The following is a 27,808-nucleotide window of genomic DNA, read 5'->3' as shown; positions in this document are numbered from 1 at the left end:
ACTGGGAAGACCCGCGGGGAGCTGATTGGTGGGCCGGGTGGCTTTTGTTTCCCCGGCTCTTTCCTTCCTGAAGGCTGGCCGCCCGGCCCTTGGGTGGATATGAGGGAGAAGTGGGCAGGGGCCAGGCAGTGGCTGGCAGGCTTACTGGGCTGGGCCCCTCTGGGGTTCAAAAAGAAGCAGCCACCTAGAGGCAGAGGCCCTCCCGGCTTGGCTGTGTGGTGCCACAGTCCGTCTGGGGTCTGGGGAGTCCCTGACTCTCCTCTTCTCTTGGCCCTCCTCCCAAAGTCAGCTCAGGACACCCTTCCTCCAGGAAGCTCTCCTGACCTCATCCAACACCCCTGGAGGCTGTGCCCACCACTGTAAACTCCTCCAGAGCCAGCCCCCTTTCCCACCCCTTTAGCCCCGGGTGGGCCTCTGGTTGTAGGCGGGGGGGGGGGGGTTGGGGGTTGGGGTGCTCTAGATGGCTCCCAGAGGGCAGCGGCAGGGCTCCTGCTTCTCCCCCATGGTCTTGCCACACCCTGAGCCCAAGTGTGGGCATGGTTGTTGCTGCCTCGGAAGGAGCTGGAAGTGAAGACTAAGGGGCTCCATCCTGGGAGCTGAGTGGGGAGAGGAGAGCCGGAAGGACAGCAGGGAAGGAGTGCCTATCTCCTTGGCCTTGATTTCTGTGGGCAATATGGCAGCAGAAGGGCCAGGAAAGCAGGAAGGGAGAGAACCACGGAGGGCAGGTGCAGACATGCAACAGGGGTCCCGTGGGTGGGAGGGAGGGCGGGTATGGGGAGAGCGCTGAGCCTACGTTCATGTGGGTCACAGTGTGTGTCCAAGAATATGCATGTCCCTGTGCCTGCAAGGCCTGAGTGTGCCACTATGTGATAACACTGGGTGGCAATCACATACTTCCGGGACCCGGGTGGTACATAAAAAGACCCTTGCAGCCTGGGGACCCAGAATAGCCTGGAGAGAACGTTTCCCGAGGGCTCTGCCCAGCCCGCCACGGCCAGCCACCTCTTCCAATAAGCCCACAATCCTAACTTTTATGTGAAACCTTATTATTTTTAACACCGACAACTACTTTTAAAACTTTTTAGGGATTTTCCTTGGTGGTCCAGTGGTTAGGAATCCACGCTTTCACTGCCGGGGCCCGGGTTCAGTCGCTGGTTGGGGAACTAAGATCCCACAAGCTGTGCAGGGAGGCCAAAAAAAACAAAAAACTTTTTAAACACAAGTTGAGTCAAACACAACACTCCTGAGTGCGTAACTAGTCCCCAGCTGCCACTTTAGAGCCTCCGAGTATAAAGTGAAGGCTAAATGGGGGGTGTGCGCTGCCCGGGTCTCACCCGGGATATGGGGACAATGCAATCATCCCCACTGGTTCCTGTACAGATTAAATGGCAATTATGTACATGAAGTGCTGGGCACTAGCCCACTGTGTGCCCAGCCTGGGGGCACAGGAGGGTGAGTAAAAGCTGGGCTGGGCCCTCCAGTGTCTGTACCTGTGTATGTAATGGTGCCCCTGGGAAGCCTGGGTAAGGCAGCCTATATTGTGTAGTGTGTGGGTGTGGTGCCTATGCCCCAAGGCTGCAGGAAATTCATTTCCTCCAAGAAGCACCCCCTTGGCTGGCTCAGAGCTCCCTTACCCCAGGCCCCTCTTAGAGGGTGGCTCCTTCCCAGCAGGCTCTGCCTGCGATGTGTTGGAGCTGCTAGTGCCTCCTGGGAGCCACCTGCCTTGGAGCGACGGAGGCAATGCCTTCCTGCAACGCCCCCCCGCCCCCGGGTCTCCCCAGCCATTTGGGGGCCTCAGTCTCCCAGAGCCTGGGGCTGCCCCTGCCCCACAAGCCAAGGACTGAGCAAAGATCCAAGGAGGGAGGGCCAGTAGGCATGGCATAATCTTGGGCTGCTGGGTGACTCGTTCTAGAGAAAGAGGAGGGGGTCCTAACGTCAACTCTGCAGGCCTGGTGGCTATGGCCAGCCCCTTCTCTTCAGCAGGCTACCCATCTTTTATTTATTTGTTTGCTTTTTTTTTTTTTTTTTTTTGCAGTACGCAGGCCTCTCACTGCTGTGGCCTCTCCCATTGCGGAGCTCAGGCTCCAGACACGCAGCCTCAGCGGCCATGGCTCATGGGCCCAGCCGCTCTGCGGCATGTGGGATCCTCCTGGACCGGGGCACGAACCCGTGTCCCCTGCATCGGCAGGCAGACTCTCAACCACTGCGCCACCAGGGAAGCCCCTAAATTTTTATTGCAGTATAGTTGCTTTATAATGTTGTACTAGTTTCTTGCTGTACATACCCATCTTTTTTTTTCTTTTTTTAAATATTTATTTAGTTGCACCCGGTCTTAGTTGCCACACGTGGGCTCCTTAGTTGAGGCATGCATGTGGAATCTAGTTCCCTGACCAGAGATCGAACCCGGGCCCCCTGCCTTGGGAGTGCAGAGTCTTATCCACTGTGCCACCAGGGAAGTCCCCATACCCATCTTTTAAAAGGCCTCAGGGATGCCGGTGCCTGCCCCGAAGGTCACTAATGAGTTGAGATGGTTTAATGGTGAACCAAAGGCAGATGGGTCTCCTGGGGTGGCTGGCAATGCGTGTGTGTGTGAGCGGGCAGGAGGGGCTTGTAATCTAGCTCCAGGCTAATTTTTGAAAGGGCGATCTGCTCAGGGGCCCCCAAAACTCAACTCTGGGGCAGGCAGAGGTGGGGAGTAGGGTGGAGACCCCTCCTCTGATGGGACAGGCAGCCATTGTAGAACTTAGCTGAGTGCAACAAGCCTCCTCTTTCCTTTCTCAGGCCCCAGATATTGGGAGGGGCCCCCTTCTTCCCGGCTGTACCCTCTCACCAAGAGGCAAGTGGGCCAGGACAGAGAGGGGACAGGAAGGCGGAGCCAGGACCCTCTAGGGTGGCCCTGTCCCTGCCAAGCCTAACCCAGGCCACTGGGGTCTGAAAGGCAAAGGCGGAATAAGCCCTGTTCTGCCCTCGGGGAGATCAGCACAAGAGACCTGGCATTGGGACAGGCTCAGAGCCCAGAGTCCTCAGTGGTGAGAGGGTGGGGGCCTCCCTGGGCAGGGCATAGGCCTGCAGGGCATCTGGCCACTCCAGAGACGACAAGGAAGGGGGCAGTGGAAAAGAGGAGTCAGGGGCCCTGGGCCCTGCCACTTGCAGGCCAGGTGGCCTTGGAACATCACTAAAGTTCTGTAGAGCCTCAGTTTCTACATCTGTGCAATGGGAATGATGGAGCTTAGACAGGGACCCAGTGAGTTGACACGTGGACCAGAGCTGTCAGGCATGGTATGTCGATTGTTGCTGTTATACAGGAGGAAGAGGATGGCAGGGCCGCATCCCAGCTGGTGGACCAGGCTGTTGCTGGCAGCCCTGCTGAGCGCCAGCTTCCCCGGGGACATGGGTGAGTCGGACACACCCCTGCAACACCCGTCTCTGTGGTGGGGGCTCAACTTCCAAGGCACTGCCCTTAAGCGAGGGAGGGGGCTCTCATGGAGTGTCTTACCCAGACACTCACTCAGCCATTCAACAAACAACCACCACCCACTTTGAAGGCTGGGGAGCCATGAGCCTGAGCCGTATGGCCCAAGAACACCCAGGGGAGGAAGGAGACTTGGTCTAGAGGAGGGAGAAGACGTCCACTCAGAGAATGGAGGCGCTCGCAGGATGTACTGAGGCTTGGAAAGCTGAGCTGAAAAGTTTTAGAGGAATTTGGAGGAGAGAAAGGTGATCATTGCCTGCTCTGGGAGCGTCTGCAGTCGGCAAAGGGCTGGAGCCCGCTCCTACTGATGAAATTTTGCCTGTCAGTGGAGGTCATGCTGATAGCTTGAAACAGACCATGGTGGGAACATTTACACCCTGGAAATTGGCAAAGGCTGCAAGTCAGGGCTTCCCCGCCCTCACCGGAGCCCTTGCTAAACATTGACAGTGCACCGTTGCCTGGAGCCCAGGGGACCACCCACTAGTGCACATAATAGGTCCTTACTGTGATTTTAACTGAACAAAACCAAAGGGAATCCCAACCTTTGGAGAAATTGGAGTTTTACCTCATTTATTTACTAACAACTCCCTGTGTGCGGGGCTTGGGCTAGGCACTGGGGACGCAGTGATAAACAAGACAGAATCCCTTTTACCCTGGAGGAGCAGGTGAGGGGGGTGGTTAGGGTGTCCCCGCCAGCGCCTCGGTCTCGGCCCCCACCATCCTTGCCTCCAGACTTGAGTGGAGAGTCCAGGTTTGAGATCTGGCTCTGCGGGTTTCTAGCTGTGCTACCTGGGACTGACCACGTACCTGCTGGCCTCCATTTCCCGCTCTGTAAATCGGGAGAGAATCCCCACCTCTTTCAAATGAGGTTGCACAAGGGAAGGGCTTGGCAGTGGGTGAGGCGCATCTCAGGGGGCACGCCCATCTCTGCTCCCCAGCGAACCGCTGCAAGAAGGCCCAGGTGAAGAGCTGCACGGAGTGCATCCGCGTGGACAGGGACTGCGCCTACTGCACGGACGAGGTGTGATGCCGCTGGGGCCTAGCCTGGGCCACCTTCCCAACCTGCGTGCCCCACCCTGCTACACCCCAGGCCTGGGCTCTGGCCCACACTTGCCCCGCCCTCAGCCCAGCCTCAGGCCAGGCGGTCGTGGGAGAACAGGCAAGGGTCAGGAAGATCGGGGTGGTGGGGTACAGGATAAATCCAGTGTTAGGACAGCCAGGGGAAGGGCACTGCCCTCCTGACTCCATCTCCTTCCGGCCAGATGTTCAAGGAACGGCGCTGCAACACCCAGGCAGAGCTGCTGGCTGCGGGCTGCCGGCAGGAGAGCATGGTGGTCATGGAGAGCAGCTTCGAGATCACAGAGGTGCCCAGAGTGGGGGTCGGGGGGGCTGGGCCCTCCAAGCTCAAGGCTGGCTGTTTGTGGGAGGTTATCGTGTCCCCTGGCTGAGCTGAGAGGTATCTCCATCAGATCTGGAGAGACCCTCCAGCCAGGTGTCCCCCTCCCCTGGACACAGGAAGCGCAGATCGACACCACCCTGCACCGTAGCCAGGTGTCCCCCCAGGGGCTGCGGGTGCGGCTGCGGCCGGGAGAGGAGCAGCGCTTTGAGCTGCAGGTGTTTGAGCCCCTGGAGAGCCCCATGGACCTGTATATCCTCATGGACTTCTCCAACTCCATGTCTGACGATCTGGACAACCTCAAGAAGATGGGGCAGGATCTGGGTACGGCGCGGAAGACAGCAGGGCAGGGCGTGGAGAGAGTGGCCTCCCCCAGCTGGCTGGACACCTGCTCAGGAGGCCAGGGCTCGGGCTAGCTGCACCCACTCCTCAAGGAAGGACAGGACATCTGAGCACCCCAAGAACTCCTTCCCCCCATTCTCAGAGGCGGGTCCTGTGCAGACCCCAATAACCACTCGGGAGTGCAGAGAAGGCCCCAGCCGGGTGGGAACCAGAGCCCTCTGGTCCTTTTTGATTTTTTGGATGTGGTGCGCCTCATGGCTTGCGGGATCTTAGTTCCCCGACCAGGGATTGAACCCGCGCCCCCTGCAGTGGAAGCTCAGAGTCCTAGCTACTGGACTGCCAAGGTAGTCCCTCCTCTGGTGCTGACACGGAGGGCGCCAGCTGCCATGAGGCTGAGGTTAACTCCCAGCTCTGCAGACGGCCGGTCCAGCTCCCTGGCCGCACCCTGCAACTAGCTGCGTGCACAACTCTGGGTCCCCCGAGTCCCATTTCCCTCATCTGTAAATAAGGACAAGGGCTGTCATGTGCGTGAGCGGATGCCCAACATGCAAAGTGTTGACAATAAGTTGTTCTTCCTCTTCCTCCTTCCCAAGCCAGCCCCCGGCCCCTGTGTTGATGTGGGGCTCTTGGGGCTCAGCTGTCCCCTCTTTTTTTGTTGTTGATGCCTAGCCCAGGTCCTGAGGCAGCTCACCAGCGACTACACGATTGGATTTGGCAAGTTCGTGGACAAAGTTAGCGTCCCTCAGACAGACATGAGGCCCGAGAAGTGAGTGACCAAGGGGGCAGGGGTCCTGGCCAGGTGGCCCACGCCCTCTCCACCCAAGCACGTCGAAGTTTTCAGGTTGAAATGAGCCACAGGGGCGGTCCCTAGAGAGGGTGGGCAGGGGGTTGTGGGCGTCTTCTCCCCTGACTTTCTCCCTCCCTGACTCTCTCCTTCCCACCTCCGCCCAGGCTGAAGGAGCCCTGGCCCAACAGTGACCCCCCCTTCTCCTTCAAAAACGTCATCAGCCTGACGGAAGACGTGGAGGAGTTCCGGAACAAGCTAAAGGGAGAGCGGATCTCAGGCAACCTGGACGCCCCCGAAGGAGGTTTCGATGCCATCCTGCAGACGGCCGTGTGCACCGTGAGTGCCGGGGCAGGTCCTGCCGGCCTAGACCCGGCTGTGCTTTTCAACAAGGGCATGAGCTGCCCACTGGCCTGCTCTGGTACCAGGCTGGGGCCTCCATCCCCTAAGACAAGCTCAGACCCACTGGGGGACCCTCAATTCCAATCCAAGTTTAGAGGTATCAGGGCCTGAGCAGTCACAGCCTGGTTTTGTGTTGGCCAGTGAGGCGGACATGAGTCTTGGGATTCTGGAATCTTCAGTGCCCTGAGGCCAGCCTCCCACCCAACCTCCCTGTTAATACCCGTCTCCAACTGTGCTGGAAGAGGGCACTTCTTTTTATGTGCACATCAGTTTTTTCATTTAAAGAATAATGTATCCACAGACAAAAAAGAAAATTCCTTGGCAGTCCAGTGGTTAAGGATTCAGCACTTTCACTGCCGGGGGCCCAGGTTCCACCCCTGGTCGGGGAACTAAGGTCTCTCAAGCCACATGGTGTGGCCAAAAAATAAAACAAAATTAAAACATAAGAAATAAAAATGAAAATAATGTACCCATATTACAGACAATTTGGAAAACAAAGAACAGAAATTGCCCCATAATTTCACCACCATCAGACAGCCGGCCACTGATACCCCACCAGCATATTTTGTTCCCTTTTCCTTATTTTATATAGTTGGAATCAGTGTATGTATAGTTCTGAAACTTGCTTTTTTTTTTTTCACCTAATGCTGTCATAAACATTTTCTCTTGTAATACATGGTTTTCAAAATCATCCCATGTATTTCTTTTTTTTTTTTTTGCGGTACGCGGGCCTCTCACTGCTGTGGCCTCTCCCGTTGCGGAGCACAGGCTCCGGACGCGCAGGCTCAGCGGCCATGGCTCACGGGCCCAGCCGCTCCGCGGCATGTGGGATCTTCCCGGACCGGGGTACGAACCTGTGTCCCTTGCATTGGCAGGCGGACTCCCAACCACCGCGCCACCAGGGAAGCCCCGATCCCATGTATTTCTCAAACGAATTGCCACATGCCGCTTGCTGTACCTATTTTAACTCTTCCGTTAAATGCTGCAGGGTGTACATTTTTCTGTGCAATTGAGATATTCTCGCAGAGTGGTTAAGACCTTGTGGGGACAGCTGCATGAACCTGGTTCACATCTTGCGTGGCGCCCACTGTGGGCACAGCCCCTGCTTCTGTTTCCCACTTCCCATCGCTGGTTTCTGTTTATCCCCGTCATCACTCATGTGCTATCTGTCACGTGCGTCATTCATGGGGTCGTCAGGCTGTTAATCCTGTATCCTCGCTGAGCCCCGTGTCGGGACGTGCTTTCGCTGTCACCGTGCACGACGCTGTGATGAGTGTCCCCTGCTCCACGGGCACCCCTCCTCGCTCTCCCCAGAGGCACATCGGCTGGCGCCCCGACAGCACCCACTTGCTGGTATTCTCTACCGAGTCGGCCTTCCACTACGAGGCGGATGGCGCCAACGTGCTGGCTGGCATCATGAGGCGCAACGACGAGGAGTGCCACCTGGACACCACGGGCACCTACACCCAGTACGGGACACAGGACTACCCGTCGGTGCCCACCTTGGTGCGCCTGCTCGACCGGCACAACATCATCCCCATCTTCGCAGTCACCAACTACTCCTATAGTTACTACGAGGTGCGGGGGCCGGGGCCTCACGGGGCAGGATGGGGGCGGACGGGAGGGTCCGTGGAACTTCTCAGACACCCCCATCTGCCTTCCTCCCTTCCTTCCCGAAACTTGGGATGGGCCCTGGTGGGAAGAGGAGTCCACGTGCCCATTCCCCAGCCCCCCCTCCCAAGCAGGTGGGGGCTGAGAGCACAGGCTCTGGAACGCACAGCAGGCGCCAGGCCTTAGCTTCCCCATCTGCCAGGTGAGCGAACCCCAGAGGTGTTGTCTGGATTCAAAGAGATGACCCTTGTGGGAGGCTGAGCCCCGGCCTGGCATTTTCTCCTGCAGAAGCTATCCTCGTATTTTCCTGTCTCTTCGCTGGGGGTGCTGCAGGAGGACTCTTCCAACATCGTGGATCTGCTGCAGGATGCCTTCAACGTGAGGGCTCTGGAGTCTGAGCCTTTCTGGGGCGGGGCTGGAGAGAAGGCTGAATGGCAGAGGACTGGGAAATAGGACAGGAGGGAGGAAGGGTCTTCTGCAGTCCTTGAGGAGCGCCCCCTGGGCCTGGCCCCAGGTTCCTGCAGACTCTTCTCCCTTGACCCCCACCCCCACCCCCGACCCCCGCCAGCACCCCAGGCCTCCGTGTAGGTGGGAGTGCAGCACAGACAGGCCAGGCCAGGGTGGGTGAGCCCGGGGTACCCCCAGGCCATTGATCGCCTGCTCTCTTTTAGCGTATCCGCTCCAACCTGGACATCCGGGCCCTGGAAAGCCCCCGAGGCCTGCGGACAGAGGTCACCTCCAGGATGTTCCAGAAGACGAACACTGGGTCCTTTCTCATCCGGCGGGGGGAAGTGGTACGCCTCCGTGGGGGTCCCGGGGCAGGGGAGGACGGGCACAGCGCCCTGCGGGGCGGGGTCTACCTGAACAGAGGTCCAGAGCATGGCCTCCGGAGTCAGATCTTGGTTTGAAGCCCTCTGGATCAGCCCCTTGGCGTGTCCTCATCTGTAGAGTGGAGGCCAATCAGCTTGGAGCTCAGGGTTGCTAAGATGAGTGAATGGGCCAAAAGCAACCCTGGTTACTGTTGGTGCTATTGTTACCGTGGCTGTGCCTGGAGGGAGCAAGTTCGCAGCCCTGAGGAAGGGCGGGCAGGGAGCTGGGTGTCAGGGGCCAGACACATCCCTGGAGCTTGAGGGCCTAGAGACTTCAGGCACAACTGCCCCCTGGTGGTCTGTCCAGGCCTGCCTTGCCTGACAGTGGGGTCCCTGCAGGGCACATACCAAGTGCAGCTGCGGGCTATCGAGGACTTGGACGGGACTCACGTGTGCCAGTTGCCAGAAGCGGACCAGAAGGGCAACATCCATCTGAAGCCCTCCTTCTCCAATGGCCTCAAGATGGACGTGGACATCGTCTGTGACGTGTGCTCCTGTGAGCTGGTATGATGCTGCCCCGCCAGGTTGCGGAGGGAGGGAGAGGCTAAGCCGACCACCCCAGGGCCCTGAGTAACACAGCAGAGCATCCTGTGGCCACAACTCCCTTTCGGGGTTCCCTGAGGGGCAGCGTCCAGCATCCCTCACCCCGCCAGCCACCCCACCATGATTTCATTCCAGCAAAAAGAGGAGCGGTCATTTCGCTGCAGCTTCAACGGGGATTTCATGTGCGGACACTGTGTGTGCAATGAGGGCTGGTGAGTGTGGGAGGGTGAAGCCAGCACCCAGGATGCCAGCAGCTCCCAGAGAAGGGGCTGGGCACACCAAGTAGGCTGCTGAGGGTGGGTTGGCAGCTGGGCATAGAAAGGGCTAGGAAAGGGGTATGTCTAGTTGGCAGGTGGATTCGGTTCAAAGCACTTTGAAATTCATGGATATGGGAATTCTCTGGTAGTCCAGTGGTTAGGACTCAGCGGTCTCACTGCTGGGGCTCCGGGTTCAATCCCTGGTCAGGGAACTAAGATCCTGCAAGCTGCATGGCGAGGCCAAAAAATAAAAAGAAATATATGGATATATAGGATTACCGCTGGAAATATGTGTAAGAATCAGGGCAGTGGTGGCCGTTAGGGTGTTGTGGGTCGGACACAGGAGGGAGACGTACTTTACCCTCCATCCCTTTTGGGCCTTTAGTATCTAAGCCATGGGCACCTGTTACCTGAGCAGAAGGGGGTCATAAGAGAATGTTAGTAAGAGTGAGGGCTTTTCAAGCTTCAAGACATTGAATAAGTTTGTCATGACTTGAGGAAGGGATAGGAGGAGGGTCTCAGGGGACTGAGGTTTGAGTCTCAGCTCAGCCCCTGCTGTCTACGTAACTCAGACCCACAGGGGCCCACTTAGAGCCTCAGTTTCCTCATCTGTAAAATGGGATGGTGAAAGCCTTCCTGCTGTGCTGTGCAGAAGTGACTGGCTTCTCCCGCAGGAGCGGCAAGACCTGTAACTGCTCCACTGGCTCCCTGAGCGACCTGGCGCCCTGCCAGCGGGAGGGTGAGGACAAGCTGTGCTCGGGGCAGGGCGAGTGCCAGTGCGGCCACTGCGTGTGCTATGGTGACGGCCGCTATGAGGGTCAATTCTGTGAATACGACAACTTCCAGTGCCCCCGTGCCTCCGGGTTCCTCTGCAACGGTGAGCTACTGGCCCAGGTGGGGTGAAGCCGAGAGGGTGGCCTGGGTGTCCAGCCCCTGCCCGCCGCCTCTGGCTCTGCCATCAGAACCCATGTTGGGAGAGCCTCGCTGGGAGTCGGGACCCCCATGTTCAGGCCCAGCCCTCCTCCAGATTCCCTGAGTGCCTCTCCTAAGTCCAGCCCCAACATGGACCTCTCTCCTCCTCCACAAACTTGATGCCCAAGGCCCCTGCCAGCATGAAATCCCCATTGTGGAATGTCCCCCTGAGGTCCTCCGGCCCGTGCCCACCCGCTTCTCCACTCTCCCATCCCACTAGAGTGGGTACCACCCAGCTCAACCTCAGTGATCGGTGGTATATGGCATGGCGATCTTTCCTCTCTCGGAAGATGCTACATCTCTAGCAGACAGGGCCTGGAGTAATGCATCCTCTGTAGCCCCACAGGGCCTAACACAGTGTGGGCCCAGGCCATGGGTACATAGCCTGGCCAGGGCTTCCGGAGCTGGGCAGGGGTCACAGAACCCACAGGGGTCATATGGAAGTACTGAATGGGTAAATGGAGGAGAATGAATGAAAATCCACTCACCAAATACTTATTAAGCCCCAACTGTATACTTGCCACGGGGCGTCAAGACCCTGCTTTTCTACCCTTTCCTCCGTTCTTGCTTTTGTCTGCCATTTCTTCTCTTCACCTGCGCACCCCAGGGTGTGCTCAGAGAAATGAAGGGAGAACCCAGGACGTCTGGAGAAAGGCAGACATTTGGCACAGGCCAAGCTGAGACAGGAGGGGAGGGAGATGCAGCCAGGAAGGAGGCAGGGCCAGACTGCAAGGGGCTTGGGTTCCAGTCCAGGATGGGTCCAGTTTTAGTGTAGTCCAAACTTTTTCTTAAAAGGCTATACATTAAATATTTTCAGCTTTGTAAGCTATATGGTCTCCGTCACAACTACCCAGCTCTGCCATTGTAGCAGAAAGCAGCTTTAGGCAATACATAGGCAAATGAGTGTGGCTCTGTTCCAATAACACTTTTGCAAAAGCAGGTGGTGAGCTGGATTTGGCCCACAGGCTGTAGTTAATCAACCCCTATTCTAGTAAGGATATTGGACTTCATCCTTTGGGCAAAAGGGAGTCACTGGTGTGTTTCTTTTTTGTGTGTGTGTGTGTGTGTTTTTAATACATTTATTTATTTTTTATTTATTTTTGGCTGCATTGGGACTTCATTGCTGCGTGCGAGCTTTCTCTAGTTGCGGTGAGCGGGGGCTACTCTTCATTGCGGTGCGTGGGCTTCTTGTAGCAGTGGCTTCTCTTGTTGCGGAGCATGGGCTCTAGGCACGTGGGGTTCAGCAGTTGTGGCATGCAGGCTCAGTAGTTGTGGCTCGTGGGCTCTAGAGCGCAGGTTCAGTAGTTGTGGCACACAGGCTTAGTTGCTCTGCAGCATGTGGTATCTTCCTGGACCAGGGCTCAAACCCGTGTCCCCTGCATTGGCAGGCGGATTCTTAACCACTGCGCCACCTGGGAAGTCCTCACTGGTGCTTTTAATTTCATTTTCTAACTCTTTATATGTTAACCTTGTATCCAGCCACCTTGCTAAACTCACTTATGAAATCTAATAACTTATTTATAGATTCTTCTTGCTATTTTGTGGCATGTTTCTGATACTTGTAAATGATGACAGTTTTTCATCTCTTAACTTTCCAAAACTTATGTTTTATTTCTTTTTCTTACCTTGTTGCATTGGCCAGGACTCATTAGAGGTTCTTAAACAGGGGAGACACATGATTGGGTTTGTGTTTTGGGGTGATCACCCCAGCTGCAGAGTGGAAGGTAGAAGGGCACAATAGAGCAGGAGAAATGGAGAGAAGGGAGTTCCAAGAAAGCGACGAAGAGATGGCTCTGCCCCTGGCTGGAGACATCCTAGCTCCCAAGGCAGCTCCAGCCAGTGGGCAGCCTGGACTGCAGGTGCAAGTGTGCCTCTCCTCTCCCCTCCCCTTCTCTGCAGACCGAGGACGCTGCTCCATGGGCCAGTGTGTGTGTGAGCCTGGCTGGACAGGCTTGAGCTGTGACTGTCCTCTCAGCAATGCCACCTGCATCGACAGCAACGGGGTAGGCCTGGGCATGAGGCAGACAGTGGGGGGCGGTAGAGGGGGCCCCAATCAAGATCACCCTCCCTCTCAGGCAGGGGTGGGGGCACAGCTGGCTCACTGGTGCCTCCTCTTGACTCAGGGTATCTGTAATGGGCGTGGCTACTGCGAGTGTGGCCGCTGCCACTGCAACCAACAGTCGCTCTACACAGACACCATCTGCGAAATCAACTACTCAGCGGTGAGGCCAGATTCACTGGGTATGGGCATGGGGACCCCAGGCACGGGGCAAGACGGACAAGAGGGGCTGAGCCTGGTGCCAGAGGAGCCGCCCGAGGGTGTGACGTGGTGGGAGCGGGCCTGGCAGGGGCCGCCGCCCAACACAGTGCCCGTCTGACCCTCTTCACCCACCCAGATCCGCCTGGGCCTCTGTGAGGACCTGCGGTCCTGTGTGCAGTGCCAGGCGTGGGGCACCGGTGAAAAGAAGGGGCACGTGTGTAAGGAGTGCAGCTTCAAGGTCAAGATGGTGGATGAGCTTAAGAAAGGTATGGGGCAGGGAGAGAGGACTAGGCAGGGGGGCTTCCGATGGGGTAGGTGGTGTCTCTCATCCGGGCAGGGCTGTGGAGCTGGGTATGGGGCTCATAATCCAAACTGAGGACATGCAGTCCAGAAAGAGGGGTTCCAGACCTGGGAGTGGTCACAGAACCCAGACAGGTCACACAGACCCAGGTAGGGGCCACACAGTCTGGCCAGGGCACCCAGACCTGGGGAGATGGCTTCTGGCTTGGGCAGGGGGCAAAGAGCTGGGTAGGGCCATGAACACGGCAAAGGCCCATAATTGGGCCGTGGGGGCTCACAGCCTCCTTTCCTCTAGGTCAGAGAAGTGTTCTAGAAGGGACTTCCCTGGCGGGCCAGTGGTTAAGACTCCGCACTCCCGCTGCAGGGGGCGTGGGTTCGATCCCTGGTCGGGGAACTATGATCCCACATGTGGCCAAAAAAAAAAGAAAAGAAAAAAGAAAAACGTTGTAGAAGCCCAGCTCCTGAGCGATGCCCAGGACGGGCACAGATTTGCAGCCTTTGACGCTCCTGGAGGGCAGCCCCCGCCTTGCCCCAGCTGTATGCACAGTTTGCCGGGAACTTGCGTTCTTCCCCAGGAAGGTGCCTCCCACCCTGTGATGGGCGGGCTGGGCCCCAGAGTAGGGCCGTGGTGAGGAGCGGCCACCCCACCAGGCCCTAAGGTGCTCCGGGGTGGGGTTGGGTGCCCTACCGACCGTCTGTGGGTGCAGCGGAGGAGGTGATGGAGTACTGCTCCTTCCGGGACGAGGAGGACGACTGTACATACAGCTACACCGTGGAGGGTGATGGCGCCCCCGGGCCCAACAGCACCGTCCTGGTGCAGAGGAGGAAGGGTGAGCTGGAGGGCCGGCCGGGGGCGTGTGGGTGGCCTGTCGGACCCCGGTGGGGGAAATGGTACCGACTTCCTCTCCTTCCTCCCTAGACTGCCCCCCCGGCACCTTCTGGTGGCTCATTCCCCTGCTCGTGTTCCTCCTGTTGCTCCCGGCACTGCTGCTCCTGCTCTGCTGGAAGTACTGTGCCTGCTGCAAGGTGGGGGCTCCCCCAGGGTCTCCCCCCGCCACCAGGGTCCCTGTAGGTGGCAGAGGCCAAGCGAACCCACATGTTCAGCCCAGCCCTGGTGCCCTCCCCACACCAGCCTCTCACCTCTGCCAACCATCAGTGGCTGGATACCTGGGAGCCCCTGCCCGGGGGTCAGCCACATGCAAAGGGTCCAAGAGCTAACAGGGAAGGAAGGGCTCTGCCCACCAGGAGCTGACAGTCTACTGGGGAGGAAAGACAGGAGACAGGAAAACATGGAGGACGGCATGGCACGGGATACTGAATTGTAGGGAGCAGAGACAACACTGCAGTAACCCCCAGCGTTGTGGGATATTAGTGTGTGTTACAGAGAAAAAGAGTTCTGTGATCAAATACATTTGAGAAAACGGTTTCTTCTCTGCAGGACTTCTCAGAGCCTTTGATCTAGTTGTATGAATAGTGAAACTATAAGGGGAAGGAATTCTGTGCTTCCCAAATGGGTTTGATCACAGAACCTTTACTTTCCAGAGTATACAGCAGGACCAGGGTCCCCTGGCACACATTTGGGGAACCCTCTGCCCCATCACCCTCTGTGTACCCACCTTGTGTGCCACACACCTAGACCCCTGCAGCTGCCTGGATATCCTGGTGTCTGGGAAGGCACCTTTGCCCCCTCTGGACCGTTGGCATGGGTGGCAGTTGGTGGCGGAAGGGGCTTACCTAGGCTGGGGTGGCTGTCTCAGCTTTCATCCTCACCCACCTTGTCTCCTAGGCCTGCCTGGCCCTTCTCCCATGCTGCAACCGAGGTACGGGCCAGCATCAGCAGGGGTGGCGGGCTTCTGCCCGCTCTTCCTTCCAGCTGGGGTGGAGGGGAAGCGGGGGCCAAGTCTGGAACAGAGGCGGGAGGCCCCGGGGTCCCACCTGCAGGGGTGTGGTGGGGAAGGTCTAGGGAGCGGCCCAGTGTGAGGACCCTGTCCCGCAGGTCACATGGTGGGCTTCAAGGAAGACCACTACATGCTGCGGGCGAACCTGATGGCCTCGGATCACCTGGACACGCCCCTGCTGCGCAGCGGGAACCTCAAGGGGCGCGACACGGTCCGCTGGAAGACCGCCAACGTGCAGCGGCCTGGCTCTGCCTCGCGTGCTGCCGGCATCAGCCCCACGGAGCTGGGTGAGGGCCAGGGCCGGGCACCGCAGGTCCTGGTGCTGCCCTTGGGGCCCGGGGCACGTTCACCACTGCTCCCAGGTCCGGGATCACACCATTCCTATTTTCTCTGGGTATTGGGGTGCAGGCACAGGCCTGGCTGCCTTCTATCCTTCCTGATGGTGCTATCAGCCTCAGGTGCTCCCCTATCCAAGCATGGCTCCTAGACGGGGCTTCTGCGGTGCCCACTGTGCAGGGGGCTGACGACACCCCTCCCTGCCTGCCCCTAGCGCCCTACGGGCTGTCCCTGCGCCTTGCCCGCCTTTGCACCGAGAACCTACTGAAGCCTGGCACCCGAGAATGTGACCAGCTGCGCCAGGAAGTGGAGGAGAACGTAAGGGCCAAAGAAACCGATCCCAGGCAGCTGGCATCTCTGGGCTGGGTGTGAGCCAGGTGGCGGGAGAGCAGAGGGAAGCAGCTGGGGAACCTGGATTTTTCCGGGCAGGAAAGAAGGGCTTCCTTGGACATGTGCCTGGCCTGGGATCATCCTGGGATCTGTTCCCTGTAAATGCTTCCAGAAGGGTGGAGGCAATGTGCGTGCCCATGGCCACACCCCCAGCCCACCCCGAGAGGTCCTCTGGGCCTGGATGGCTCTGGGTGGAGAGGCTCCCCCAGGGCCCGAGCCTCACAGCCCTTCCTTGTCTGGCAGCTGCACGAGGTGTACAGGCACATCACAGGCGCGCAGAAGCTCCAGCAGACCAAGTTCCGGTGGGTCCTGGGTGCCCGGTGTTGGGCGAGGGTGCTGCCCATATAGCCAACGCCAGGGGATCTCCCCCAAGCAGCTCGTGCCTCCACCCCAGGGACCACCTGGCTCACGTTCCCCACTTTGTCCTCCACAGGCAGCAGCCCAATGCCGGGAAAAAGTGAGTCGAAGACACACAGGTGGGGTAGTACCAGCCCCAAGTACCTGCCCCCTCTGCCCCCTCCCCCACCCCAATCTCCATCTCCATCTCCATCCCACTGGAAAGGAGGGCTGTCTGTATGTCCTTGGGTAGGACCTTCATTGAGCAAATACCAGTATGAAGCCCTCACCAAAAGCCAGCCCCCGTACTAGAACAGGAAAACCACAGGGAACCAAGCAGACCCAGTCCTTGCCCTCGTGCCGGCGATAGCCCCCTACCCAGTACCCGGGATAGCCCGGTGCCCAGCTGCAGCCCTCCTCCGACGCCAAACGCCTTGATCCTGGAGGCACCGCTGGGTGCCAAGAAGATGGTCCAGTGGGTGACACACCTCCTTCCCAGTTCCTACCCCGAGTCCCAGCCCCCCCAGGGGAAAAGTGGGGGTGGGAACAGCATGCAGAGAGGGCAGAACTGCGTACGCAGTAACAGAATACAGCTCTCACTGAGCACATCACCTTCAGTAAGAACCATTTAGACCAGCATTTTGAGTGCTTACAACGGGCCAGGCCTTGTTCTAAGGGCTTCATGTGTGTGGTTATCTTATCCAAGTAGATACCATTACTATTCCCGTTTTATACTTGAGGAAACCGAGAATCAGAGAGCTTAAGTAGCTTGCCCAAGGTTACCTAGCTGGTAAGATAGAGAGCCAGGATTTGAACCCAGGCAGTCTGGCTTCAGGGCCTATACCCTTCACATCTTTGCTGTCCTCGCTCTACTTTTGCTTCCGCAGCCCTTCCTGGCGAGGTGGGTGGGAGTAGTAGCCTCATTTCACAGATGAGGTTGCTGACGCTGCAGGGTGAGGTGGCCCACCACGCTGGGACCAGCCTGGGCCTCTAGGACTGTCTGGCTCTGATGACTGCTTTTTGCTGCCTAGAATCTTGTCCACTGATGGAGAGAGGACAGGTAGGCGGGGCGGGACAAGTGCCAGCCTCCTGGCCAGGCTGACACCTCCCCACCCAACCCCGCCCCCAGGCAGGACCACACCATTGTGGACACGGTGCTGATGGCGCCCCGCTCGGCCAAGCAGGCCCTGCTGAAGCTGACGGAGAAGCATGTGGAGCAGGGGGCCTTCCACGAGCTCAAGGTGGCCCCTGGCTACTACACCCTCACTGCAGACCAGGGTAGGTGGCCAGGCTCCCTGTGCCCCTCCCTCTCACCTCCCACCCTTGTGCGGCCCCCTGACCCCCATCTGACGGCTCCCCACCGCCCGCCCAGACGCCCGGGGCATGGTGGAGTTCCAGGAGGGTGTGGAGCTGGTGGACGTGCGGGTGCCTCTCTTCATCCGGCCTGAGGACGATGACGAGAAGCAGCTGCTGGTGGAGGCCATCGACGTGCCCGCGGGCACTGCCACCCTCGGCCGCCGCCTGGTCAACATCACCATCATCAAGGAGCAAGGTCGGTCAGGGTGGGGGGAACAAGGGGGCCAAAAGGGAGGCTCTGGGGTCCCTTGCTCCTCCTCAATCCAAGTGGAAGTGGGGCCTGGCCATGTGGCCTAGGCAAGTGACTTAACCTCTGAGCCTTGTTTTCTCCATCTGTAAAATGGGTATCAGGCTCTTGTGAGGAGTGTGTGGCTGTACATCTCTGCACAGTGCCTGGTAGTAAGCACTCAGTGTGGGAGCTTCTCTTATAATCACCAGAGGGTGCTACATCCTCCTGGAGCCATTGCACATCCCCCTCTCCTTGTTCTTCCCCTATGGCCTTTGAACTTGGGAGACTGAATGGGGCCCCCCTAGGATGGCAGGGCATCAGAGCAGGAAGGGGACTGGGGCCTCCCTCTGCCCAAGCCTATCTAGAGGGGTGAGCAATGCGTCACACCACTGTCACCCACGGTGCCTTCCCTGCTGGTTCCTCGGGGAACCTGGACTTGTTGATAACCATCTTTCCAGCGCCCGGAGGGTCTGTTCTGGTCCCTGACCCCTCCTCCCCACCTGCTCCAGGACCCCAGGACTTAGGCCTACCCAGTCTCAGCTCTCGTGTCTGGTCTTGCCCCTGCCCGGCCTCCTTTCTCTGCCCTGACCCTTCCAAGATGTTAGTTGGACACTGTTCCAGCCTTGTCAACTTTTCCTGGAAGACTTTTCCAGCCCCATCCTCTGCCCTTCCCCAGAGAGGGGTGACAAGCAGACTCCTGGAGTCTGGGCCGGGCTGGGCCAGAGGGAGGGTGGGGGCTGAGAAGGGACTGTGGCCAAGACCCCTGACCGGTGCCTGGCTCCTTGCAGCCAGTGGGATCGTGTCCTTTGAGCAGCCCGAGTACTTGGTCAGCCGCGGGGAGCATGTGGCCCGCATCCCCGTCATCCAGCGTATCCTGGACAACGGCAAGTCCCAGGTCTCCTACTGCACGCAGGACAACACAGCGCAGGGCAACCGGGTGAGTCTGCACCACGGGGTCAAGGGCACATCCCAAGGGCCCCGTGCGAGCAGGACATGGCGGCTGCCTGAGTCTCTGGATGCTGGTGGTGCCGCTGGCTGGCCTCCCAAGGACATGTCCACCTGCCAAGCCACCCTGCACTGGCACCAAAAGTGCCAGTGATGCCCTGAGTAAGGTCTCATCATGTCCAGACCATCCATGTCCCCCTCCCAACATCCCAGGATCCACCAGGACAGCCAAACTCTCCACAGAGAAATAGACACCTCCGTCTGCCCCTGTCCAGGGACTCTGGGCTTCTTGACGTGGGATCACAGACCCCATGTCCCTGGGCTGTCATTGCCGGGCAGGCTGTCTCTGGGCCGTGCCACAGGAGCAGCCCTTCAGGGCAGGGAGGGCCGTGTGGTAGGGCAGTGTCCCCTTTATCACTGGGCCCCAGTCTCCGGGAACTGCCCAATCCAGGTGGTGGGTGTGCTTGGATTGGCTTACAGGTCTATTTGTTTTTCTAAATTTATTACCAACATTTTATTATTTTTTATTTTTTTGGCCATGCCGCATGGCTTGTGGAATCTTAGTTCCCCAACCCAGGGATCAAACCCGAACCCAGGCCCATAGCAGTGAAAGTTCAGAGTCCTAACCACTGGACCGTCAGAGAATTCCCTACTACCAACGTTTTTTTAAACTAATTTTTATTGGAGTCTAGTTGATTTACAATGCTGTGTTAGTTTCTGCTGTACAACAAAGGGAATCAGTTATACATATACATACATCCACTCTTTTTTAGATTCTATTCCCATATAGGTCATTACGGAGTATTGAGTAGAGTTCCCTGTGCTATACCGTAGGTTCTTATTAGTTATCCAGTTTACACCTATTACCAACATTTTAAAACTAAAAATATTCACATCAAAACTTCACTCAAAACGTAATAAAGTCTAGTCTCACTGGCCCACAGGCCCAGCCCACTTGGCAATCATGGGAGCAGGTGTGCACTCAGACGTTCCCGACACACACCCTATTCTTTTTATCGATAGGAACAGTTCTCATTACTGCTCCAGTGCTCCCCATAAAATCTCCAAAGAGGAATTTGTATGCCCAGAACTTTTCACTGAATATTATAGAGATTCTGGCTATCCTGTTATGCTTTTATAAAGATCCTTTGGTATTGAACTTTTTTTTTTTTTTTTTTGCGGTACGCCGGCCTCTCACCGCTGTGGTCTCTCCTGTTGCGGAGCACAGGCTCCGGACGCGCAGGCTCAGCGGCCATGGCTCACGGGCCCAGGTGCTCCGCGGCATGTGGGATCCTCCCGGACCGGGGCACAAACCCGCGTCCCCTGCATCGGCAGGCGGACTCTCAACCACTGCGCCACCAGGGAAGCCCCTGAACTATTTTTAAAAACATTTTATTTCTCAACTTTTTGTTTTGAAAAGCTTCAGCCTACAGGAAGATGGAAAGACTAACAAAATTAGCACCCATTTACTCTTTACGTAGATTGACCTTGCTTTCTTTTTCTCTTTCTATATAGATGTATACATGCATGTGTGTGTGTGTATACGTATTTATAGCTCTATAACTGTAGAGAGAAAGGGAGAGAATATATATATGTATCTATAGCTCTATAACTGTAGAAAGAAAGGGAGAGAGAGTGTGTGTGGTTTACTTTTGTTGGCTGAACTATTCAAGGTAAGTTGTAGACATCACATAGACCCTAAACCCTTCTGCAGGCGCCTGCTAAGAACAAGGGCACTCTACATAACTACGACAGAATTACCTGACTTAAGAAATGTCACATTGTCCTCATAATTAATAATTAGTCCATATTCGGATCCCCCCATGTTCACATGTCCCAGTAATGTCCTCTATAGCTTTTTACCCCCGATCCAGGAACCAATCAAGGGTATGGCATTGCATTTTGTCATCATGTGTCTTTAGTCTCCTTTAATCTAGAATAATTCCCCAGCTTTGTCTTTTGTCACCTGGACATTTTTGAAGCATCCCCCCCTGAGGTCAGTTGCCTTGCAGGCAACTCCTGCTTTTCTTTCTGGGTTTTTGTAGCGTTTGAGTTTGTCCCTCTCTGCACAGCGCGGCTGGCTAGCAGTGCCTGGAATTGAATGTTAGTTTGCAGTGCCACCTAGTGGCGTCATGTGACGGGAGCTCAGGAAAGCTCTGGGGCATTGGGGAAAAAAAAAAGCTGGAGATGTTGGAAGCACCCCACCCCGGAGGCAGGGCCTGGGGGCTGTGGGATCCAGACTTCGGAGCCCCAGTGCGGGGTACAGTTCCTCCCTCCCTGTCTGGGGCCTGCAAATCTCAGCTCCCCCGGCTGAGTGCCCGCCTGTATGCGACCCTCCATGTCTGCATCCCTGTCTCTGTGCCTTGGTTCAAATGCTGGTTCCACCACAACTACCTGTGTGAACTTGGGCAAGTTTCTTCACCTCTGTGTGCCTCAGTTTCCTCATTTGTAAAATGGGGACAATAATATCTCTACCTCACACTGCCCTGAGGAGTAAACAAGCTAATATTTGTAATGCGCTTGACGTGCAAGAGGTGTTGTAGAAACATAAGCCATTCCGTGTCCACGTGGGACAGTCTGTGTGTGAGGGTCTCTGCATTATCTGTGAGGTTGGGGTGGGGTGTGTGGCCGTTACTCATTCTCCCAGGCCTGGCCTGACCCTGACCCTGACCCCTTCCCACTCCCAGGACTACATCCCCACAGAAGGCGAACTGCTATTCCAACCTGGGGAGACCTGGAAGGAGCTGCAGGTGAAGCTCCTGGAGCTGCAGGAGATGGACTCCCTCCTGCGGGGCTGCCAGACCCGCCGCTTCTACATCCAACTCAGCAACCCCAAGTTTGGGGCCCGCCTGGGCCAGCCCCAGTCTGCCACTGTTATCATTGGGGACCAAGGTAGGCAGAGTCTGGAGTCAGCTTAAGCAGGGCTGGGGGCTTCTTGACAGTCTTAGCAAGTAAAAATACAGGACGTTCAGTTAAATTTGAATCTCAGGTAAGTAACAACCACATTTGTAGTATAAGTATGTCCCATGCACTATTTGGGATGTACTTATCCGAAAAAAGTGTTTGTTGTTTATCTAAAATTCCAATTTAACTAGGTATCCTGCCTTTATCTGGCAACCCTACTCTCAATCAGAGAGGCTGGGGTCATGTGGCCACCGGCCTGCTGCTGGCTGTGAATCCCACCACTAAGGGCCTTAGCCCTTTGACTTCGGCCTTAATTCCAGCTAAAATGCAGGTGTTTCCAGAAGGGGTGAAACAGTTCTTATGGGTCCTGAGAACTGTATAGTGGGGTCTGTGAGCCCACCCGGAGAGGAGGCTTGCCGAGAAGATGGGGCAGGAGGCGGAGTCTTGGGGTCCAGGAGTGATGGAGGGCGTTGGGAGGAGCCAGATGTTCTCACGTGGGACATACCCTTGGCTGCCAAAGGGAGAGAGCAAACTCGTTCCTCCTTCTCATCCCTCCAGAGACCCTCCTGGGCACCCCCAAGTTTGGCAGGATGCCCTGTGCTTTACTAATGGGGGCACCAGCCCTCTAGAGACCCCCTTTGGCAGGTCTCAGTTGAGGGGGGTGCAGGGAAGGGGCGTTGATGTTTTAACTGGGCTTCTGGCGCCCCCTGGTGGCGACGGTGGGTTCCTGCCCCCCTCAAAAGCGGGGTGTCTCAGCTGGCTACCCTGCCCTGGTTTGACCCACTACAGATGAACTGGACGGGAACTTAATGGGCCAGACCCTATCATCACCCCTACTCCCCCGGGGTGACCTGGGTGCCCCACAGAACCCCAATGCCAAGGCCACTGGGTCCCGGAAGATCCACTTCAACTGGCTGCCCCCTCCTGGCAAGCCAACAGGGTACCGGGTAAGGTGGGGGGCAATGAGGGTGGTGGATGGGGGAGGCTGGGCACATAGTGGGGAGGTGGGCCACCGGGGGGCAGAGGGCCCTTGAGGGAGAGGAGAGGGCATGCTTGGTCTCAGTGGACAGGGGAACCCCCATCTGTGCCCCGGGGGAGAGGCAAGTTCCTGGACTGTGGCCCCACCACCCCAGAAACACCTCTGCCCTGCCCCAGCCCTGCTGTGTGAACCTGGCAGGTCACTCGGTCCTGTCTGTGCGCAAAGGGGGTAAAACAAGGGCAGGGCTCAGTGGAGGGACGATCAGCTCTGCCAGCTGCTCCCCACTGACCACTGACCAGCCCCGCCCCGGGAGCAGGTGAAGTATTGGATCCAGGGTGACTCTGAGTCCGAAGCCCACCTCCTCGACAGCAAGATGCCCTCGGTGGAGCTCACCAACCTGTACCCATACTGCGACTACGAGATGAAGGTGTGCGCCTACGGGGCGCAGGGCGAGGGCCCCTACAGCTCCCTGGTGTCCTGTCGCACTCACCCGGAAGGTGAGGCCTCGCCTTTCTGTCCATCCACCTGTCTGCCCCCCAGCTACCCTGATGCCAGCATGCCCAGCCCTGTCCCCCGACCCCCTAGAACTCTGCCCCCTCTCTGCGGCTGACAGCTCTCTTCCTACATCCCCTCCCCCTCCAGCTCCCAGCGAGCCAGGGCGTCTGGCCTTCAATGTTGTCTCCTCCACCGTGACCCAGCTGAGCTGGGCTGAGCCGGCCGAGACCAACGGCGAGATCACAGCCTATGAGGTCTGCTATGGCCTGGTCAACGAGGACAGCCGTAAGGATCTGGACCTCCCCTTCTGCCCCCAGGGAGGGGCAAAGAGTGGGAGGAGATCACAGCATCCTGGGCAGTGGGTGAGCCCATGTGTCTGGCTGCCTGGGGCATCGTTAGGCTTGTGGTCAGGTTTGGGCTGAGTTGCGTTCCAAAGCCAGGCCCAGAAGCTCCCAGGGCAGGTAGGGATGGAGGGCCTGAGATTATGTATGTGCAGTGGGGTCACAGGTCCAGGGCTGCCTGCCCACGCAGGTAACTAGAATGGCTCGATTCTACACGGTTCTCTTAGGGCCGGAGTAGAGTCGACAGATTTAGCAAATAAAAGCAGAGGACGCCCTGAACTTCTAACAGACAATTTTTCTAGTACATTTCATGCAATATTGTTATCTGGCAGCCCTAGGCCAAAGCACCTGGCAGAACTGTTATTTTTCTCCCAGTCCTGGAAAGGGGAGGGACCACCCCTGCCAGTTGTCAGGATGAGAAACTATTTGAGGGAACTTGGTCCCGCCTCTCGCCTGGTGCGGGGCCCTTCTCCTTGCGCTCTCACCTCCGTTTTGGCCCATCTCAGGGATGGAGAGCTTACCACCCCCAAATAGGACCCGTGGCCCCTAAAGTGAGTCAGGCTTACCACCGCCAGGGTGGCCCAACAGGGCAGAGGGCGGCAGGATTGTTCTGGGTCTCAGGCTCCTTGCCCTTTACTAGCCTGGCTGACCAAGCACAGCCTTCTCAGGAGCTGCACCACATCCTTGGCTCATTCTGAGTTTACAACACCTGGTCCACCCATGGACCACTGTCAGGAAGTGTTTTCTGACCCAGCCTTTAATCCCAGGAATGACTGATGGTTTCAGCCCACGGCCTTAGCCTGCTGAGGCCTCCGCTGTGTCACGAACGTGAGAGGCAGGCCCGAGGGCATCAGCGACTTTGGGGTGGCCCCCTTCCCTTCTCCCCCTGGTGGACAGAGATGAGAGAGGGCGGTTAGAGACTTCCCCCGGCTGACAGCCCAACGTTAGCCCATTCTTGGAGCACAGCTGTTTACTTACCAAACAGCATCAAGGGACTTCCCTGGTGGTCCAGTGGTTAAGAATCCATGCTTCCACTGCAGGGGGCACGAGTTCGATCCCCGGGTTCGGGAATTAAGGTCCCGCAGGCCACGCGGTGGGGCAAACAAACAGCATGAAGCTTAGCAGGTGTTGTTTTTCCAGAGCCCTCCTTTGGACCCCTTGGGAACGGGGACATTTTCTGGTCTCCCAGACGTCTTCCAACATAGAGGGCCCCATCTTGTCACATGGGGGCCTAGGCACCGTAACTTGCTTAGAGCAGCCTGGGGTCTCTTCCTTCTCTCTCCCAGGGCTTGCGTCCACCCTTCTAGGTGTGGTGGAGGAGAGCTGCTTCCCCTCTGCTCTCGCCCTTAGCTCTCACAAGCCTCAGCCTGTCCTCAGGTGCAGGTTCAGGCCTGCCTCTCTCCTCCCGTCCCTGCCCAGGTGACCAGGGCAGCCGTGCATTTGGGGTTTGGTAGTGGACAGGGAGGCACAGGTGCTGAGGGCGCCCAAGCCTCTGGAGCCAGCGTCACGCAGACGCACATGGACGCAGGACCCTTTACCAATTGGTAGAGGTGACAGTGGGGCCGACTTGAGTCTAGTCTGTCTCTGCCACTTAACTTGGCAGAGGCTTCTCTAAGCCAGTCACACCCAGGTTCTCAGGGCTTGGCACGCAGCTGTGTTTCAACAGTTGCTCGCTCCCTGACTTGTTCCCCAAACTCCTGGGTGCAGTTCAGGGGCTGTGCAACAGTCCTGGTGCACCAGAGGCAGGGATGCACCAGGCCAGAAGCTGGATGACCCCTCTGAAGCACTCTCCCTGTCCCAGGACCCATCGGGCCCATGAAGAAGGTGCTGGTGGACAGCCCCAAGAAGCGGACGCTGCTCATTGAGAACCTGCGGGAGTCCCAGCCGTACCGCTACACGGTCAAGGCTCGCAACGGCGCAGGCTGGGGGCCTGAGCGGGAGGCCATCATCAACCTGGCCACCCAGCCCAAGCGGCCCATGTCCAGTGAGTGGCGGGTGGGAGGCACAGGGCAGACAGGGGCGGGCAGGAGGCCGAGGCTGGGGCCCTGGCTCACCCGCTCCCGCCCTGCAGTCCCCATCATCCCGGACATCCCCATCGTGGACGCCCAGAGTGGGGAAGACTACGAAAGCTTCCTCATGTACAGCGATGACGTGCTCCGCTCCCCGACAGGCAGCCAGAGGCCGAGCGTCTCTGAGGACACTGGTGAGTGAGCCTGGGACGCCTGCGAGGAAGGTGGGGGTCCTGGGTAGAGGGTGGGGCCGTCACTGGTGTCCAGAGAGAGCCAAGGGGCCAGTGAGCACTGGGCATGACGGTCACACCAGAAGTCCCCTCTCAGCCCCAGGCGAGCATCTACAAAGCCGATGGTTTGGCAGGCACCACACTGGCTCTGGGTACAGGGGGGACAAAGCCGACGTGGCTCCCGTGAATAGCGTGCACGTCTGTGTGTGAGGACAGGCAGAAAGACGTGTGCTTGGGGCACATGCACACAGGCTCGTGCACATGGGACTGGAAACACAGTTTTGAGACTGGAGGGCTCACCAGCAGTGCCATGGAATCAGGCCACCTCCCAGGGACAGGGCTATGTGGGAGGAGGCAGGCCTGGCTCTGGGGCCCACAAAGCAGTGTCTCCCCACACTGGCCCTGTTCCTCCTCCTTCCTTGATTCCTGTACAGTGTGACGCAAAGAGCCCTCGACTGGGACTCTTGGGGACTCAGTTTTAGCTCTGGCTCCACTGCAGGAATTCAGATGAATCACCCTCTCTGTGCCTGTTTTCTGATCTGAAATGGGATGCCAATCACACGCTACCATTAGTGAAAATCCTTCAGGATTTGTATTTTCTTCCATCCTTGCCTATACCAGGCCTCCATGGTGTCAAGCCTGGGTTTAAGGAACCCAAGCCCAAGGGTCTTGAGAGTTTTGAGGGTCTGAAGTAAAGAGCAGCTGGTGCGCAGCAGGTGCCCCAGCTCAGCTGCAGTACACGTGGCTGCCTGTGACGCACTCCGGCTGCTGGAACTGCCCCTGGGAGGCCGGCAGGGGAGAGCTCACTCCCTCCGTTATCCAGATGGGAAACTGAGGCTCAGAGCAGGGAGTCCTCACAGCTGGCGGCAGAGCCCAGGCTCTGGTCCAGGGGTCTCCCCTCGCCAGCTGCAGCCCGGGCCGCCCTCTTCCACCTCTCGGGCGAGGGCCTCGCCGGCCACCGGGCTCCCCGGCACACACCCGGATCCCAGAGAGCCAGAGGACGGGCTCACGTCACAGCGCCGCCCGCCTCCTCCCCCAGCCCCTCTGCGCAGCCGCCCGCGCCCCCCGGCGGTGCCAACGCGGCCCTTCGTTGTTCCCAAGGCGGCAGCGGCTGGAAGTTCGAGCCCCTGCTAGGGGAGGAGCTGGACCTGCGGCGCGTCACATGGCGGCTGCCCCCGGAGCTCATTCCGCGCCTGTCGGCCAGCAGCCGGCGCTCCTCCGACACCGCCGAGCCGCCCCGCGGGCCCCTGGACGACGGCGCCGCCGATGGGGGCGCGCGGGGTGCCGGCGGGGAGGGAGGTGACCGGCCTGCCCTGACCCGCACCCACCTAGGCTCGCTGGTTTGCTGCCTCTGGGCTCCAGCCAGAGCCCACCGCGGCCAGGCTGCCCGGCTGCCACCCCAGAGCCAAGGGACCCCAGGGCAGGCGCTGGGGCTCTCCCCAAAGCTAGACTGCCTCCAACCTTCCAAGTCTGTTGTGTCCAGGGCAGGCCCTGGTGCCCAAGGAGACCCCTCAGAGGCCTCAGGGGACCCAAGGGCAGGCGTTTGGGCTCTCCCCAGGGCAGGGCCAACTGCAGGGGCAGTGAGTCCCCGGCTGAGGTCAGCGGCCGTCCATAGGGGCGTCCTGCCGGGCCACAGGACCTGAGTTGCAGACGCCTAGGGGGCCCTTGTACTCCTCCAAGGACCTCTGTCCCTGGCGGGCCAAGGGAAGCCGGTTGTTTTTATGCCAAGGGCCCCCAGAGGGTAGGTAATCCAGGGAATTCCCAGGGCCGCAGCCTGCCCCGAGGGGCTCCAGGTCTGGTGCGGGCCGGTCCGGTGACCCTGCTCTACCCCACAGAGCACCTGGTGAACGGGCGGATGGACTTTGCCTTCCCGGGCAGTGCCAACTCCCTGCACAGGATGGCTGTGAGCAACGCCGCCTACAGCACCCACCTGAGCCCACACCTGCCCCACCGCGTGCTGAGCACATCCTCCACCCTCTCGCGGGACTACCACTCGCTGACCCGCCCGGAACACTCGCACTCGTCCACGCTGCCCAGGGACTACTCAACCCTCACCTCCCTCTCCTCCCAGAGTGAGTGCCCGCCACCTCCCCTGCTCTCCCCTAATCCTTCCTCTCTTCCAGCTCCTGGAGGCTTGGGCTGCTGGCCTGCC

At 58.2% G+C, this 27,808-nt stretch overlaps 1 protein-coding gene across 10 annotated transcripts in view; it reads left to right on the top strand.

Annotated features, from left to right (window-relative positions):
• ITGB4 (integrin subunit beta 4) overlaps positions 1-27,808 on the top strand; it is a 30,817-nt gene that overhangs the window by 264 nt on the left and 2,745 nt on the right. For 3 of the 10 annotated variants that reach the window (XM_089900050.1, XM_089900043.1, XM_089900051.1), the window contains exons 1-32: positions 3,277-3,394; positions 4,411-4,493; positions 4,735-4,836; positions 4,988-5,192; positions 5,880-5,976; positions 6,162-6,333; positions 7,711-7,974; positions 8,296-8,385; positions 8,679-8,801; positions 9,216-9,380; positions 9,555-9,631; positions 10,351-10,553; positions 12,548-12,651; positions 12,772-12,870; positions 13,045-13,174; positions 13,916-14,038; positions 14,128-14,234; positions 14,995-15,028; positions 15,205-15,393; positions 15,657-15,760; positions 16,076-16,134; positions 16,266-16,289; positions 17,298-17,446; positions 17,541-17,720; positions 18,542-18,690; positions 21,386-21,590; positions 22,392-22,549; positions 22,898-23,078; positions 23,224-23,361; positions 25,219-25,401; positions 25,489-25,620; positions 27,492-27,728. In XM_089900050.1, the coding sequence (XP_089756176.1) occupies positions 3,277-3,394; positions 4,411-4,493; positions 4,735-4,836; positions 4,988-5,192; positions 5,880-5,976; positions 6,162-6,333; positions 7,711-7,974; positions 8,296-8,385; positions 8,679-8,801; positions 9,216-9,380; positions 9,555-9,631; positions 10,351-10,553; positions 12,548-12,651; positions 12,772-12,870; positions 13,045-13,174; positions 13,916-14,038; positions 14,128-14,234; positions 14,995-15,028; positions 15,205-15,393; positions 15,657-15,760; positions 16,076-16,134; positions 16,266-16,289; positions 17,298-17,446; positions 17,541-17,720; positions 18,542-18,690; positions 21,386-21,590; positions 22,392-22,549; positions 22,898-23,078; positions 23,224-23,361; positions 25,219-25,401; positions 25,489-25,620; positions 27,492-27,728 (4,384 nt within the window). Of the gene's footprint in view, positions 1-2,035; positions 3,395-4,410; positions 4,494-4,734; positions 4,837-4,941; positions 5,193-5,879; positions 5,977-6,161; positions 6,334-7,710; positions 7,975-8,295; positions 8,386-8,678; positions 8,802-9,215; positions 9,381-9,554; positions 9,632-10,350; positions 10,554-12,547; positions 12,652-12,771; positions 12,871-13,044; positions 13,175-13,915; positions 14,039-14,127; positions 14,235-14,994; positions 15,029-15,204; positions 15,394-15,656; positions 15,761-16,075; positions 16,135-16,265; positions 16,290-17,297; positions 17,447-17,540; positions 17,721-18,541; positions 18,691-21,385; positions 21,591-22,391; positions 22,550-22,897; positions 23,079-23,223; positions 23,362-25,218; positions 25,402-25,488; positions 25,621-26,757; positions 26,977-27,385; positions 27,398-27,491; positions 27,729-27,808 lie in introns of those variants that run through there. The other 7 variants (XM_089900046.1, XM_022589586.3, XM_089900052.1 and 4 more) reach the window with 6 other exon arrangements.

Source organism: Delphinapterus leucas, chromosome 19, assembly GCF_059928025.1.
Source record: "Delphinapterus leucas isolate spDelLeu-1000000601 "Yukka" chromosome 19, BTC_Dleu_Yukka2, whole genome shotgun sequence".
Taxonomy (NCBI): Eukaryota; Metazoa; Chordata; class Mammalia; order Artiodactyla; family Monodontidae; genus Delphinapterus; species Delphinapterus leucas.
This window is presented reverse-complemented; position numbering and strand designations above follow the sequence as displayed.